At 50.2% G+C, this 14,634-nt stretch overlaps 1 protein-coding gene across 1 annotated transcript; it reads right to left on the bottom strand.

The window, feature by feature from the left end:
• Nucleotides 1-6,469: 6,469 nt before the first annotated feature.
• LOC113249249 (rho guanine nucleotide exchange factor 11-like) lies at nt 6,470-11,036 on the bottom strand. The gene is given in 8 exon segments (XM_048218426.2): nt 6,470-6,819; nt 6,822-7,114; nt 7,116-8,216; nt 8,218-9,106; nt 9,109-10,107; nt 10,110-10,254; nt 10,256-10,846; nt 10,848-11,036. Coding segments are annotated over 8 exon segments (4,491 nt in total). The 5' UTR covers nt 10,971-11,036.
• Nucleotides 11,037-14,634: the final 3,598 nt, after the last annotated feature.

The raw sequence follows: 14,634 nt of genomic DNA, 5'->3' as shown, positions 1-14,634 counted from the left end.
CAAGGGGGGGAGAGTTAAGATGGTGGAGGAGTAGGGGACCCCTTTTTCAGCCGGTCCCCTGAGTCAAGCTGGATAGGTACCAGACCAGCCTAAACAACCACGGAACCAGCCTGAGATGCAGGAAGATGCATCTGGATCTCTACAAATGAACATCTCCAGTGCTGAGTATTGAGGTACGAAGCGGGGAGCCGTGAAACCGCGTACAGATATCGGAAGATAAACGGAAGGGGAGGGAGCCACCGCGTATGGGCGCCGGGAAGCGGTAACCACCTGCACGGGGGAGTGGGCGGACTCGCGGAACAGCACCCACGAAATAGACTGAGACCGTGAACCGGGGAACGTGAGCCACCAGACTGAAACAGAGCTCCGGTGTGCTCACTGGATTCAGACTGAGACCAGGAGCTCCTGGAGCGCGCGCGGGGTGGCTGGCGGCTGGCGGGCCACCTGCACAGGAAACGGGCAGACTCGCGGTCGGCACCCGCAAAACAGCAGACTGAGACCCTGAACTGGGTGCGCGTGCCACCAGGCTTCTCACAGAACTCCGGAATCCCAGTGTGCTCACCAGAAATAGACTGTGACCCGGAGATCTGGGAGCGCACGGGGGCGGCTGGGGGCTGGCGGCGTTAGAAACACATAGGACAGAGACGCGCAGGCCCTGGAAGTGAGGGCAGGGATGCCGGGTGTGGGGCGCACATCCCGGGATGCTGCAGGGTTAAGCAGCACCAACACTAACGAAGTTAAAGTGGCCAGAACATCAGTGGAGAATGGGCCGCAATCCCTGTGTTCTGAGACAGAGGCTGGGATTCAGCCACTGTTGCTCTGACTCTCAGAAGAGGCACAGCAGACCACCAGGGAAAGCTGCCAGAGAACAAAAGCCTGGAAATATCGGCTCAGAGAGTGCCCATCCCCATCCCCCCTTGCAGGGGACACGGAGACTCTACCCAAACAGGGTTGTCTGAGTATCGGCGTGGCAGGCCCCTCCCCCAGAACACAGAAGGCAGGTTGAAAAATCAAGAAGCCCACAACCCGGGGTGTCTGGGTGGCGCAGTCATTAAGCGCCTGTCTCTGGCTTAGGGTGTGATCCCAGCGTTCCGGAAAAGAGTCCCTCATTGGGCTTCTCCGCTGGGAGCCTGCTTCTTCCTCTCCCACTCCCCTGCTTCTGTTCCCGTTCTTGCTGACTATCTGTCTCTCTCTCTCAGATAAATAAATAAATAAAATCTTTAAAGAAGAAGCCCACATCCCTAAGATCCCTACAAAACAAGGGGCATGGCCTGGGACCCAGTCAATAATTTGGGCTCTGGACAACCCCGCAACCTCTCCTCATCAGAATGACAAGAAGGAGAAGCCCCCCCCAGCAAACAAAAGACAGTGAGTCTGTGACCTCTGCCACAGAAATAATGGATATGGATGTAACCAAATTATCAGAAATGGAATTCAGAGTAACGATGCTCAAAATAATGAGTAGAATTGAAAAAAGTATTAATGAAAAGGTTACTGAGAATATAGAATCCCTAAGGACAGAAATGAGAGCGAATCTGAAAGAAATTAAAAATTCTATGAGCCAAATGCAGCCCAAACTAGAGGCTCTGACGGCCAGGGTCACCGAAGCAGAGGAAAGTGTTAGTGAATTGGAGGATGGGTTAATAGAGGAGAAAACAAAAATAGAAGCTGGTCTTAAAAAAATCCATGCCCATGAATGTAGGTTACGGGAGATTACTGACTCAATGAAACGATCCAATGTTAGAATCATTGGCATCCCCGAGGGGGTGGAGAAAAACAGAGGTCTAGAAGAGATATTTGAACAAATTGTAGCTGAAAACTTCCCTAATCTAGCAAGGGAAACAAACATTCATGTCCAAGAGGCAGAGAGGACCCCTCCCAAGCTCAACCACGACAAACCTACACCACGTCAGGTCATAGTGCAATTTGCAAATATTAGATCCAAGGATACAGTATTGAAAGTGGCCAGGGCAAAGAAATTTCTCACGTACCAAGGCAAAGTTATCAGAATTATGTCAGACCTGTCTACACAGAGCTGGAATGAGAGAAAGGGTGGGGGGGGGGCATTTTTAAAGCTCTTTCAGAGAAAAACATGCAGCCAAGAATCCTTTATCCAGTAAGGCTGTCATTCAGAATTGATGGAGAAATAGACCTTCCAGAATCGCCAGTCATTAACCAATTTCGTAACCATGAAACCACCCTACAGGAGATATTAAGGGGGGTTCTATAAAGGTAAAAAGGCCCCAAGAGTGATACAGAACAGAAAGTCACAATCTATGGAAACAAAGGCTTTACTGGTAACATGGCATCATTAAAATCATATCTCTCAATAATCAGTCTCAATGTAAATGGCCTAAATGCTCCCATAAGACGCCACAGGGTTGCACATTGGATAAAAAGACATGACCTATCCATTTGCTGTCTACAAGAGACTCATTTTGAACCTAAAGATACATTCAGACTGAAAGTAAAGGGATGGCATACCATCTTTCATGCCAATGGACCTCAAAAGAAAGCTCAGGTAGCAATTCTTATATCAGACAGATTGGATTTTAAACTAAAGACTATAGTTAGAGATACAGAGGGACACTATATTACTCTTAAAGGATGTATCCAACAAGTGGATATGACAATTATAAATATCTATGCCCCCACCAGGGGAGCAGCAAGATACACAAGCCAACTCTTAACCAGAATAAGGAGACATATAGATAAAAATACGTTAATAGTAGGGGACCTCAACACTCCACTATCAGAAATAGACAGAGCACCTAAGCAGAAAATCGACAAAGAAACAAGGGCTTTGAATGCCATACTCGACGAGTTGGAACTCATAGACATATATAGAACACTACACCCCAGAACCAAAGAATACTCATTCTATTCTAATGCCCACGGAACATTCTAAGAATAGACCATGTTCTGGGTCACAAAACAGGTCTCAACCTATACCAAAAGACTGAAATTATTCCCTGCATATTCTCAGACCACAACGCTTTGAAATTGGAACTCAACAACAAGGAAAAATGTGGAAGAAACTCAAACACTTGGAGACTAACAACCATCCTGCTCAGGAATGATTCAATAAACCAGGAAATCAAAAATCAACTTAAGCAATTTATGGAGACCAATGAGAATGAAAACACAATGGTCCAAAACCTATGGGATACTGCAAAGGCAGTCCTAAGGGGAAAACACATAGCCATCCAAGCCTCACTCAAAAGAATAGAAAAATCTAAAATGCAGTTTTTATATTCTCACCTCAAGAGCTGGAACAGCAACAGAGGGACAGGCCTACTCCATGCACGAGAAAGCAGTTGACCAAGATTAGAGCAGAAATCAATGAATTAGAAACCAGGAGTACAGTAGAGCAGATCAACAGAACTAGAAGCTGGTTCTTTGAAAGAATAAATAAAATTGACAAACCACTGGCAAGACTTATCCAAAAGAATAGAGAAAGGACCCAAATTAATAAAATTATGAATGAAAAGGGAGAGGTCAAAACCAACATCAATGAAATTGGAAGCATTATTAGAAACTTTTATCAACAGCTTTATGCCAATAAATTAAGCAATTGGAAGAGATGGAGGCCTTCCTGAAAACCTGTAAACTACCAAGATTGAAACAGGAAGAAATTGATTTTTTAAACAGGCCGATTGAGTCAGTGATAAACAGTCTTCCAAAAAACAAAACTCCAGGCCCGGACGGTTTTCCTGGGGAATTCTACCAAACATTCAGAGAAGAAATAATACCTATTCTCCCAAAGCTATTTCAAAAAATATAAACAGAAGGAAAGCTACCAAACTCATTCTATGAGGCCAATATTACCTTGATCCCCAAACCAGGCAAAGATCCCCTCAAAATGGAGAATTACAGACCGATTTCCCTAATGAATATGGACGCCAAAATCCTCAACAAGATCCTGGCTAATAGAATCCAACAGTACATTAAAAGGATTACCCATCATGACCAAGTGGGATTCATCCCTGGGATGCAAGGGTGGTTCAACATTCGCAAATCTATCAGTGTCTTAGATTTTATCCAGAAGGAAAAATTCAGAAATCATATGATTCTCTCAATAGATGCAGAAAAAGCATTTGACAAAATACAGCATCCTTTTCTGATTAAAACCCTTCAGAGTGTAGGAATAGAGGGTACATTTCTCAAGCTCATAAAAGCCATCTATGAAAAGCCTATAGCAAATATTATTCTCAATGGGGAAAAGCTAGAAGCGTTTCCCTTAAGATCAGGAACACGACAAGGATGCCCACTCTCACCACTATTATTCGACATAGTACTAGAAGTGCTTGCAACAGCAATCAGACAACAAAAAGGGATAAAAGGTATCCAAATCAGCAAAGAAGAAGTCAAACTGTCTCTCTTGGCAGATGACATGATACTCTATATGGAAAACCCAAAAGAATCCACTCCCAAACTATTAGAAGTTATACAGCAATTCAGTAATGTGGTGGGATACAAAATCAATGCTCAGAAATCAGTTGCATTTCTATACATGAATAATGAGACTGAAGAAAGAGAAATTAGGGAATCCATCTGATTTACAATAGCACCAAAAATTATACGTTACCTTGGAATTAACCAGAGACGTAAAGAACCTATATTCTAGAAACTACAAATCATTCTTGAAAGACATTGAAGAAGACACAAAAAGATGGAAAAATATTCCATGCTCATGGATCGGAAGAATAAACATACTTAAAATGTCCATGCTACCCAGAGCAATCTACACTTCAATGCTATCCCGATCAAAATACCAATGACATTTTTCAAAGAACTGGAACAAATAGCCCTTAAATTTATATGGAACCGGAAAAGGCCCCGAATCACCAAGGAACTGTTGAAAAGGAAAAACAAAGCTGGGGCATCACAATGCCGGATTTCAAGCTGTACTACAAAGCTGTGATCACAAAGACAGCATGGTACTGGCACAAAAACAGACACATAGACCAATGGAACAGAATAGAGAGCCCAGAAATGGACCCTCGGCTCTTTGGGCAACTAATCTTTGATAAAGCAAGAAAACATCCAGTGGAAAAAAGACAGTCTCTTCAATAAATGGTGCTGGGAAAGTTGGACAGCTAAATGCAAAAGAATGAAACTTGACCACTCTCTCACACCATACACAAAGATAAACTCTAAATGGATGAAAGACCTCGATGTGAGACAGGAATCCATCAAAATTCTAGAGGAGAACATAGGCAGCAACCTCTATGATATCAGCCACAGCAACCTTTTTCATGACACATCTCCAAAGGCAAGAGAAACAAAAGATAAAATGAACTTGTGGGACTTCATCAAGATAAAAAGCTTCTGCACAGCCAAGGAAACAGTCAAAAGAACTAAGAGGCAGCCCACGGAATGGGAGAATATATTTGCAAATGATACTACAGATAAAACACTGGTATCCAAGATCTACAAAGAACTTTTTTTTTTTTTTGGAAGAATATTTAACTTTTCTTAAAAAAAAATCTTAACCATGAGAGAAAGAAAATAAGAGTATACATTATTTTAACAGGAAAACAGTCATTTCCATCTCTATATTTTATATATTATATATATATATATTTATATATATATATATATGTATATATACACCTAGCACAGTGTGTCTATTCTATCGGTCTGCAGGGTAGGGGCTGGCATGGGGTGAGCGACCGATCCTGCCATGGCCCCTGGCGATGGTCCTGGGTTAATGCGGGGACTCCAGCATTCACACCCCCTGCCCCACCTCCTGGGCCTGGTTTTTAGGGCTGTACCGGATACACTGGTTTTTCTCTAGGGAGAGGGTGGGGAAGGGTGGACAGAGGTGGGGTCAGGAACTCCTGGAAGAGGACAAGTCCTAGGAGCGGGGAGAAGCTCTCTGCTTGGGCCACAGAGACCTGGCTCTCAAGCAACATGGGCTGGGACACCCTCCCACACAGGGACCCAGGTGCTCAGGTCTGGCTCCCCTCTCAGGCCCTGACCCCGGAGCTGGCCTGTTAACTAGGAGATGGGAGCTGTCGCTCTGGGCCTGCCTCCGCCCCCGAGGAACAGAAACAAAACAGGTCAAAGCTATTTACAAAGCAAGATGCACATACAGCACATACGTATTTATAGGAAACCGAAGTGACTACGAGGGGTGAAGCAGGGTGCCCACCTCAGCCCCGGGGTCCTGCGAAGAGGGGAGGGAGGAAGTGCATTTACACAGAGACTCCTCCTTTCACCTGCGTGTCTGGGGGGGCCTTTCAGATGCAGTCAGCATGCTCAGGAGAGGCCTTGGGGGGTGGCTGGAGGGAGGGGGAGACTACTGACACTTGACTGGGACCTGAGCAGACCAAGTGACATGCGGGGCGCCCCCGGGGGTCTCAGCTAGACCCGTTTTCCACGGCCTCCACCGTGGGAAGGAGGTCTGGGTTCCCACTGCCCTGTGCCCCTGCCTCGGGCCGGTCCCCAGAGCACGAGTGGGCGGTTACAGTCCTGGGGAAGAGGCCGCAGGCACCACGCTGTCTTCTGGGGGGGCATCGGAGCCATCCTCCGAGCACGGCCCTGGCTGCTGGCCATCCCTGGAGTCGCAGGCCAGGGCTTCCCTGGCCGGAGGTGACAGGGAGCCGTCTGTCAATCTAGCCACCTCCGTGTGGAAACTGCCCACGGATGTGGTGCCGCCCGACGCCTCTCCCGCAAGGGACCTGAGCAGCTCTCTGTGGGCCAGCTCCATGTCCTTGAGCCTGTTGAGCTTGACTGTGAGCTGCTCGATGGTGCAGAAGATGCTGCCCACGTCCCTGAAGGCCAGGCTGGGCGGGGAGTGGCGAGGGTGCCTCCACTGGGTCCCCGAAGCCGCCAGGCAGGGAGGCTCTCGGGCTGGGAGGGCTCGGTGCTGGAATCTGGGGGTCTGGCCGGCATGCTGACATAGAAGCAGTTCCCTTTTCTCACGACTTTGTAACTTCCTGCCCCCTCGGTGCTTAAAGCCTCTTCTTCTGGGTTCCTGTCCAGCTCGGGAGACTCCCAGATCCCGGAATTCCTAGCCCATGGGGGCAGCTGTTCCAGAGAACAGAGAGCCACGTCCTCCTGCTCTGGCCCTTCACCCCCCGAGGGGGGAGCGTGCCCTGGGGTGCCAGCTGCTGCTCCTGAGAGAAGGCACAGGCGTCAGGCCGTCGTCGGGCTCCCTGGCAGGCTGCGCTTCGGGGCAGTGACCGGGCAGCAGGCCACACAGAATCAGGTGCCGCAGGCTCTCCGCGTCTTCCAGGGCTGAGTCGGCAAGCCCTTCCATGAACAGAGGACCAGGGATGGGCAGGAGGATGGGGTCTCTTGTCCGGCCTCCCCTGTTCTCTCCATCCAGGGATGCGGAGGGGTGAGGCAGGGCACCCAGCTCCCCTTCGATGCTGCCTTCCTGCTCAGGATCGTCTAGGAGGCCCGCGTGCTTCCCCTCAACCCTCTGCTGGGGCCCAGTGCCTGCTCCTGGCAGCTCCCCGGGCTCTGGTTCACTGTGGAACACTTCTGAGCCATCCAGCTGGACCCTGCTGGGGGTGGGGCTCTGCTGCGCTGGCTCCCGGGCGCCCAGGGGCGGGGGATGGGCGAGCACTGGGGCAGCTCCTGGGCGCCGGGTGGCGTTCCAAATGGCCTCGTCCAAGAGCTCCATCCACGTGTTTTTGTCTGACGACGTCAGTGCCACCAGCTCATAGATCTGGGGGGGGGGGCCCAGCTCCGAGGTGCAGATGATGAAGAAGGCTCGTTTGTCTGTGGCCACGGAGCGGATGAGCACGGTGTTGAGCTTGAGGACAGGGCTGAAGGTCTGCTTGCTGTCTGTGGAGCCTGGGGAGGTCTTGCTGTGACACTTGAGCAGCAGCTTCTCGTCTTGCTTCTGCAGCAGCACCAGGAGATCCTCCAGCAGCAGCACGTGCAGGTCCAAGCTCTTATCCTTGCTGATCCTCCAGGTCAGGGGCCCCTCATGGACCATCCTTCTGGCTGTAAGATCCAGGCTCTTGAACTCTGCTGCCAGGGGGTTGCTGGCCCTCTCCAGGGACGTGGTGTCCAGGTGTTTCTGGCAGCCCTCCAGTCGGTGCCGGTTCTCCGTCTGCTTCACCGCCTCGCTCACATACTTAAGGATTTCCCGGCACTGGTCCCATGCCTGGCAGAGCTTCTCGTGCTCAGCGGTGCCACCCTCCGTGTGCTTGAGGACGCTCTCCAGCAGCAACGGGTACTTGGTGAGCCGTTGCATCTGACACGATGAGATCCCTGAACTGCAGCCGCCGGCACCGGGGGTGACTCTCGGCCTCCTGCATGAAGAGCTGGAAGCAGCTCTCCTTGCGCTGCTTGGTCTTGATGAGCCCCAGGGCGATGGACTGATAGGAGCAGAACTGGGCAGCCACCTGCTGGAGCTCCTCCCGGCCAGGGCTGTCAAACCAAGCCAGCATGAGGTCACCGATGTCTCTGATAATGGGGCCCTCCTCTCGGAGCTTCCTTATGGCCTCGCACCAGGAATTACGGATCTCGATGAGCTCGGGCAGGTTGGGGAAGAGCCGGGCCAGCTCCTCCCGGGGCATCAGGTTCTCCTTCTTCATCCACTGGTAGAAGATCAGGTCCAGGACCCGGAGCATGTGCAGATGGGAGGCTTCCATCACAAACAGCTCATTGATGACCTCCCGCCGGTCAATCTCCCTCTGGCTTAGCCCGGCCACCACATCCTTGCCCACTGTGTGCTGCCAGTTCTGGGCGTCCGGCTCTGGCTCCAAGTCCAAGAGCTGGCCCAAATCTTCCTCTAGGAGGTGGGGGAGGAGGGCGTCTGTGCAGAACCCCAGGCTGGGGGACTTGATGCTCCTGCGGCCCATTTTGGGGGTAAAGGGAGGAGTTGGGTTCTCCAGAGACCTTGTGGAGAGGCTGGAGGCAGAGGACGAGGCTGACTGGTGGAGGCGGGCAGCCTCCGTGGCCACATCCATGTCCACATCACTGCGAGAGCGGGGCACATTCTCTGCCTTCTGGGACCACTTCAGCTCCTCCCAGCCCTTCAGGCTCTTAGAGCGGCCCAGGAGGATCTCTGAGCGTGAGCTGTTGCTCTCCAGCAGGTCCTCGGGGAAGCTTCCTGTGGAGAGCCGCTGAGTCCCAGGCTCCAGGCGTCATACGGCTGGTTGTTCTCAAAGTGCTGAATGATGTTCCTCACGTTGCCTGGTTTGACTTCCACAGGGGACAAGGGAATATGAAATGTCCTCTGCGAAGAGCTTTTGGGCTTCCCGATGTACTTGAGGATAGGGTTTCGCCTCTCGTCCTCCAAGGCATCCTTGTCCTTTTTGGAATTGCTGCTCTTCTTGGTCTTTGGGAAGAAGGGCAGCCACTTGTCCTTGTCAGGAGCTGCCTGGGCCTTTTCAGCTGTGCCGGAAGGCTGTGCCTCTTGGAGACGGAGCCCAGCGTAGCCCATATAGGTATTGAGAGCGAAATCCATGGGGGCACTCCTGTCCTCCTCGTACTTGGACAGAATGCCTGCCAGGGCGGCTAGCTGCTTCTCGGCCACTTGGCGTTCTCGGACAGGGTCCCCATCCAGGTCCAGCAGGTCATTCTCACTGTACAGACTACCCAGCCCCAGGATGTGCTTTGTTCTGTAGTCCTGCATCTGCTCCTGGATCTCGGGCATGGCTGCCTCCTGCACTTCCCGGAGCGTGGTGCGGACATCCTCACTGTCGCGCAGACGCAAGTCAATTTCAGCCTGTAACACCTCCGGGACTTTCACTCTCAGCGGCGCATTTTTCTCTAAGAAAATATTCCAGATGTCTTTTCCTAAGCTTTGGGAATCCTTGGGGTTTGTCTGCTGGTAAACTTCTGCACACAGGTAAAAAAGCAGCGGACTGGGGTCAGCCTGAGAGATGTACCGCAGGAAAACGCCCAGGTGAGCGGGCCGTGCCTTCAGCTTCTCAAGGTCCTGGAAGATGATGTCGCTCTCGTTGTTGAAATAACCCGGGTCATAATCTTCCTCTGGGCCAAAAGTTAAAGGATTCGGGCTCTGGTCTGTGCCCTGCTCGCTGGTGCCGGGCCCTGGTGCATCCGAGCCCTGCCGCTGGTGGTGCTGGGCCAGCCTGGCCATGATCACAGGTGAGGTTCGGGGACTGTCCAGCCCAGGTCTGACAGTGCCAAATTCCAATTCATCAGCGCCTCACTGAGGGAGGGCAAGTGCTCCATTCCAGCATCCAAGCTGCTGTCCCCCTCTTGGCAGTCCAGAGAGAGCTGGCCTTCTGATGCTCTCTGGCTGGTGTCACCATATAGGGGGGGGTATGTCCACGAAGCCACCCGTCTCCTGCTGGATCTTCAGCTGGAGCTGAGTGACACGCCTCCGGGCACCTTCGATCTGCTCCTCCAGCAGGCTGGCAGGATTCCGGCTGTATACCTCACAAATACACTGTAACTCCTTTTCCTCCTGCCTCAGCATATTGCAAAGGATCTGGGTGGCATGTTTTTGGAATTCGGGATCCTGCAGTGGTTTGGCCCCCCCTCCCCATGATGTGCTGCGGGTGGGGGGCAGAGGTGGGGGCGGAGGTGGCGGTGGGACCACAGGGGTGACTCGGGGGGCTCCGGCGGAGGCAGGGTCCTGCTGCAGCCCAGAGACACCGACAGACAAAGGGGAAGAGCCCAGGAGGGTCAGTGCGACATAGGCGCCAGATTTGATAAGCTTTACCACCTCCAGGTGTGAGCTGTTGGTCACCATGGTGCCGTTGACTTTGATGATCCGGTCGCCCTCTTTGACACCAGCTCTCATGGCTGCCCCTCCGGGCCACACAGCCTGCACCAGAACGATACGGTCCCCGCTGACCATGAAGCCGAAGCCACGCTGGTCCTTCTGGATGATGACACAGCGCTGAACAAGAACCTGCTGTCTCGGAGGTGTCGGAGGGCTGGCGGAGGTGGGAAGGGGACCTATGTTCAGGCGCCGGATCTCCCAAAGACAGGCCACTTAACCTGTCTATGCTCTGGGGTAACCTCACAGTCATGGTTTCTCAGTGTCTCCACAGAACAAGGATCCTGCAGTTTTGATGTCTTGATCAGGGCTGAGTCAGCAGCAATTTTTAAGAAAGGTGGGAGGAGGGCCTCCCAACCTCAAGGTCGGATGCTCGGATGCTCGAATGCTCTCTGCTGGCTCTCAGGACCCTAGGAACTGAGGCTCTGCTCTACTTGTACCAGCGAGCATTGTGTCCATTCTCAGCCGCTGGCCCCTCCCCCGTCGGAGAAAAAAACCGAAAGAAAAAGAAGAAAAACTATGACCTTCTTAGAAACCAAAAACCCAACCACAAATCTCTTCAAGGTTAGCGCTATGGGCTAAGACATGAATCACAGAAAGAATGTGCCTTCAAAATATCAGTCTTCACTGCAAGATACAGATGAAGCCAATGCTCAAGACGCCGTTCCCACAGCTGTCCTCCCGCAGGCAGGCGCCCAGTGGCCAGCAGGGCCGTGCCGGGTTCCCCCGCGCTCAGCACAACGGCGACGGCGACGCTGACGCCAGGGTAGGCGGGGAAATAAATGAAAGCATACAACAGGACGTGCACCGCGGCAGCCCTTCAAGTCTGGGGAGGCCCTGCGACCGCGGTTATGGAGCTCCTTAAAACACAGCAACAAAAACGGCTTTTACGTGAAAGGTCTGGAAACCCTTCAAGGAGCTGAAGGCACCGAGCAGGAGCGCGGCGCCCCTGCCTCACGCCTGCCAGACCCTGGCCTCCCCGCGCCCCGCGCCCACCGCCCTGGCCGCCATCAACCGCGGACGCCGCTCAGGTCCGGCGCCGCCCGACCCGCGGCCTCCTCCGCGCCGGCCTGCGGGGGCCCGGCCCAGGCTACCCTCCACCCCGCCGGGCCCGCTCGCCCACCGCCGCCTCCGCTCTGGCCCAGCGCATGGAAGGCGGCTCCGCCGCCCTTCCCCTCGGCGCGGGGCTCCTCGGGTGCAGGCCTGGCCAGCCGCCATGCCTGCGATGCTCCCTCCAGCCCCGCTCCAGCAGCGCACTACAAATAACTCAAACTCAATACACGAGAAACAAACAAATCATAAAATGGGCAGAAGATATGAACAGTTTTCCAATGATGACATACAAATGGCTAACAGACACATGAAAAAATGTTCAAAATCATTAGCCATCAGGGAAATTCAAATAGGAACCACACTAAGATACCACCTTAGGCCAGTTAGAATGGCAAAAATAGACAAGGCAAGAAACAACAATTGTTGGAGAGGATGTGGAGAAAGGGGATCCCTCCTACATTGTTGGTGGGAATGCAAGTTGGTACAGCCACTCTGGAAAACAGTGTGGAGGTCCCTTAAAAAGTTAAAAATTGAGCTACCCTATGACCCAGCCATTGCACTACTGGGTATTTACCCCAAAGATACAGACGTAGTGAAGAGAAGGGCCATATGCACCCCAATGTTCATAGCAGCAATGTCCACAATAGCTAAATTGTGGAAGGAGCCGAGATGCCCTTCAACAGATGACTGGATTAAGAAGTTGTGGTCCATATATACAATGGAATATTACTCAGCTATCAGAAAGAACGAGTTCTCAACATTTGCTACAACATAGACGGCACTGGAGGAGATAATGCTAAGTGAAATAAGTCAAGCAGAGAAAGACAACTATCATATGATTTCTCTCATCTATGGAACATAAGAACTAGGATGATCGGTAGGGGAAGAAAGGGATAAAGAAAGGGGGGGGTAATCAGAAGGGGGAATGAAACATGAGAGACTATGGACTATGAGAAACAAACTGAGGACTTCAGAGGGGAGGGGGGTGGGGGAATGGGATAGACCGGTGATGGGTAGTAAGGAGGGCACGTATTGCATGGTGCACTGGGTGTTATACACAACTAATGAATCATCGAGCCTTACATCGGAAACCGGGGATGTACTGTATGGTGACTAACATAATATAATAAAAAATCATTTAAAAATAAATAAATAAATAAATAAATAAATAAATAAATAAATAAAATTAACAAGGCAGGAAACAACAATTGCTGGAGAGGATGTGGAGAAAGGGGATCCCTCCTACATTGTTGGTGGGAATGCAGGTTGGTTCAGCCACTCTGGAAAACAGTGTGGAGGTCCCTTAAAAAGTTAAAAATTGAGCTACCCTATGACCCAGCCATTGCACTACTGGGTATTTACCCCAAAGATACAGACGTAGTGAAGAGAAGGGCCATATGCACCCCAATGTTCATAGCAGCATTGTCCACAATAGCTAAATCGTGGAAGGAACTGAGATGCCCTTCAACAGATGACTGGATTAAGAAGCTGTGGTCCATATATACAATGGAATATTACTCAGCTATCAGAAAGAACGAGTTCTCAACATTTGCTGCAACATAGACGGCACTGGAGGAGATAATGCTAAGTGAAATAAGTCAAGCAGAGAAAGACAATTATCATATGATTTCTCTCATCTATGGAACATAAGAACTAGGAAGTTCGGTAAGGGAAGAAAGGGATAAAGAAAGGGGGGTAATCAGAAGGGGGAATGAAACATGAGAGACTGTGGACTCTGAGAAACAAGCTGAGGGCTTCAGAGGGGAGGGGAGTGGGGGAATGGGATAGACTGGTGATGGGTAGTAAGGAGGGCACCTATTGCATGGTGCACTGGGTGTTATACGTAACTAATGAATCATCGAACTTTACATCAGAAACCAGGGATGTACTGTATGGTGACTAACATAATATAATAAAAAATCATTAAAAAAAAAAAAAGAAACCAGGGATGTACTGTATGGTGACTAACATAATATAATTTAAAAAAACATTAAAAAAATAAAAAAAATAAAATGGATTGAAAGAAGGATAAATAGGGGTGGATTGATAGGTATGTGGTAAGCAAATCTAGCAAATGCTAATGGTAGAATCTAGGCAGCAGTATATGGGTATTCACTTTAAAGTATTTCTACTTTATTGTATGTATGAAAATATTTGTAATAAAATTTGGAACAAAAATTTAAAAAAAGGGCACGTATCGCATGGTGCACTGGGTATTATACGCAACTAATGAATCATCTAACTTTACATCAAAAAAATACATAAAAATTAAAAAAAAAAGAAAAAAGAAAAATAGGTCAAAATAACTATTTTCAGACATTATACTACAGGCAGTGCAAGACTGTGATCACTGGGAGAAGCTAAATTCAGCCAGTAGCACCTTCCAGACCATGGAGCATGAAAAGGAACCTCCAACAGCACTTGCAAGTCTCAGTGAACACAGCAGATAAAGAATGGAGTTTGGAGCTACTACACTGAATCCAATCTGTAAGGCAGCGTTCCAGAGGGAACTGCGGCAGAGAAGGAGCTATAAAAATCTGCAGAGATGAACCCGGGGTCTTCAGCAACCCCCCACATGCATGCACGCACGTGTGCAGGTATTCTGCAGGGCCAAGAACAGGAAGACTATTGGGGAAAACAACTGCCTGAGCGTGGAGAGGGTTTGGAATGTTAGAATTTTACCCCATCGGAGTGGAGAGATGTCAATGAACACTCAGAGCTCTCATAGGAGATCCCAGAAAGACCCTATCTTAAAGTAGGACTAATCTAACCCCAAAGTAAAAGCTATTCTAAACCATATCGTCTAAGTGTTAAAAAGAAGCCTTAAAAGATTAAGCTGATCCACAAAAAAATAAACCATATCC

Source organism: Ursus arctos, unplaced genomic scaffold (genome assembly GCF_023065955.2).
Source record: "Ursus arctos isolate Adak ecotype North America unplaced genomic scaffold, UrsArc2.0 scaffold_17, whole genome shotgun sequence".
Taxonomy (NCBI): Eukaryota; Metazoa; Chordata; class Mammalia; order Carnivora; family Ursidae; genus Ursus; species Ursus arctos.
This window is presented reverse-complemented; position numbering and strand designations above follow the sequence as displayed.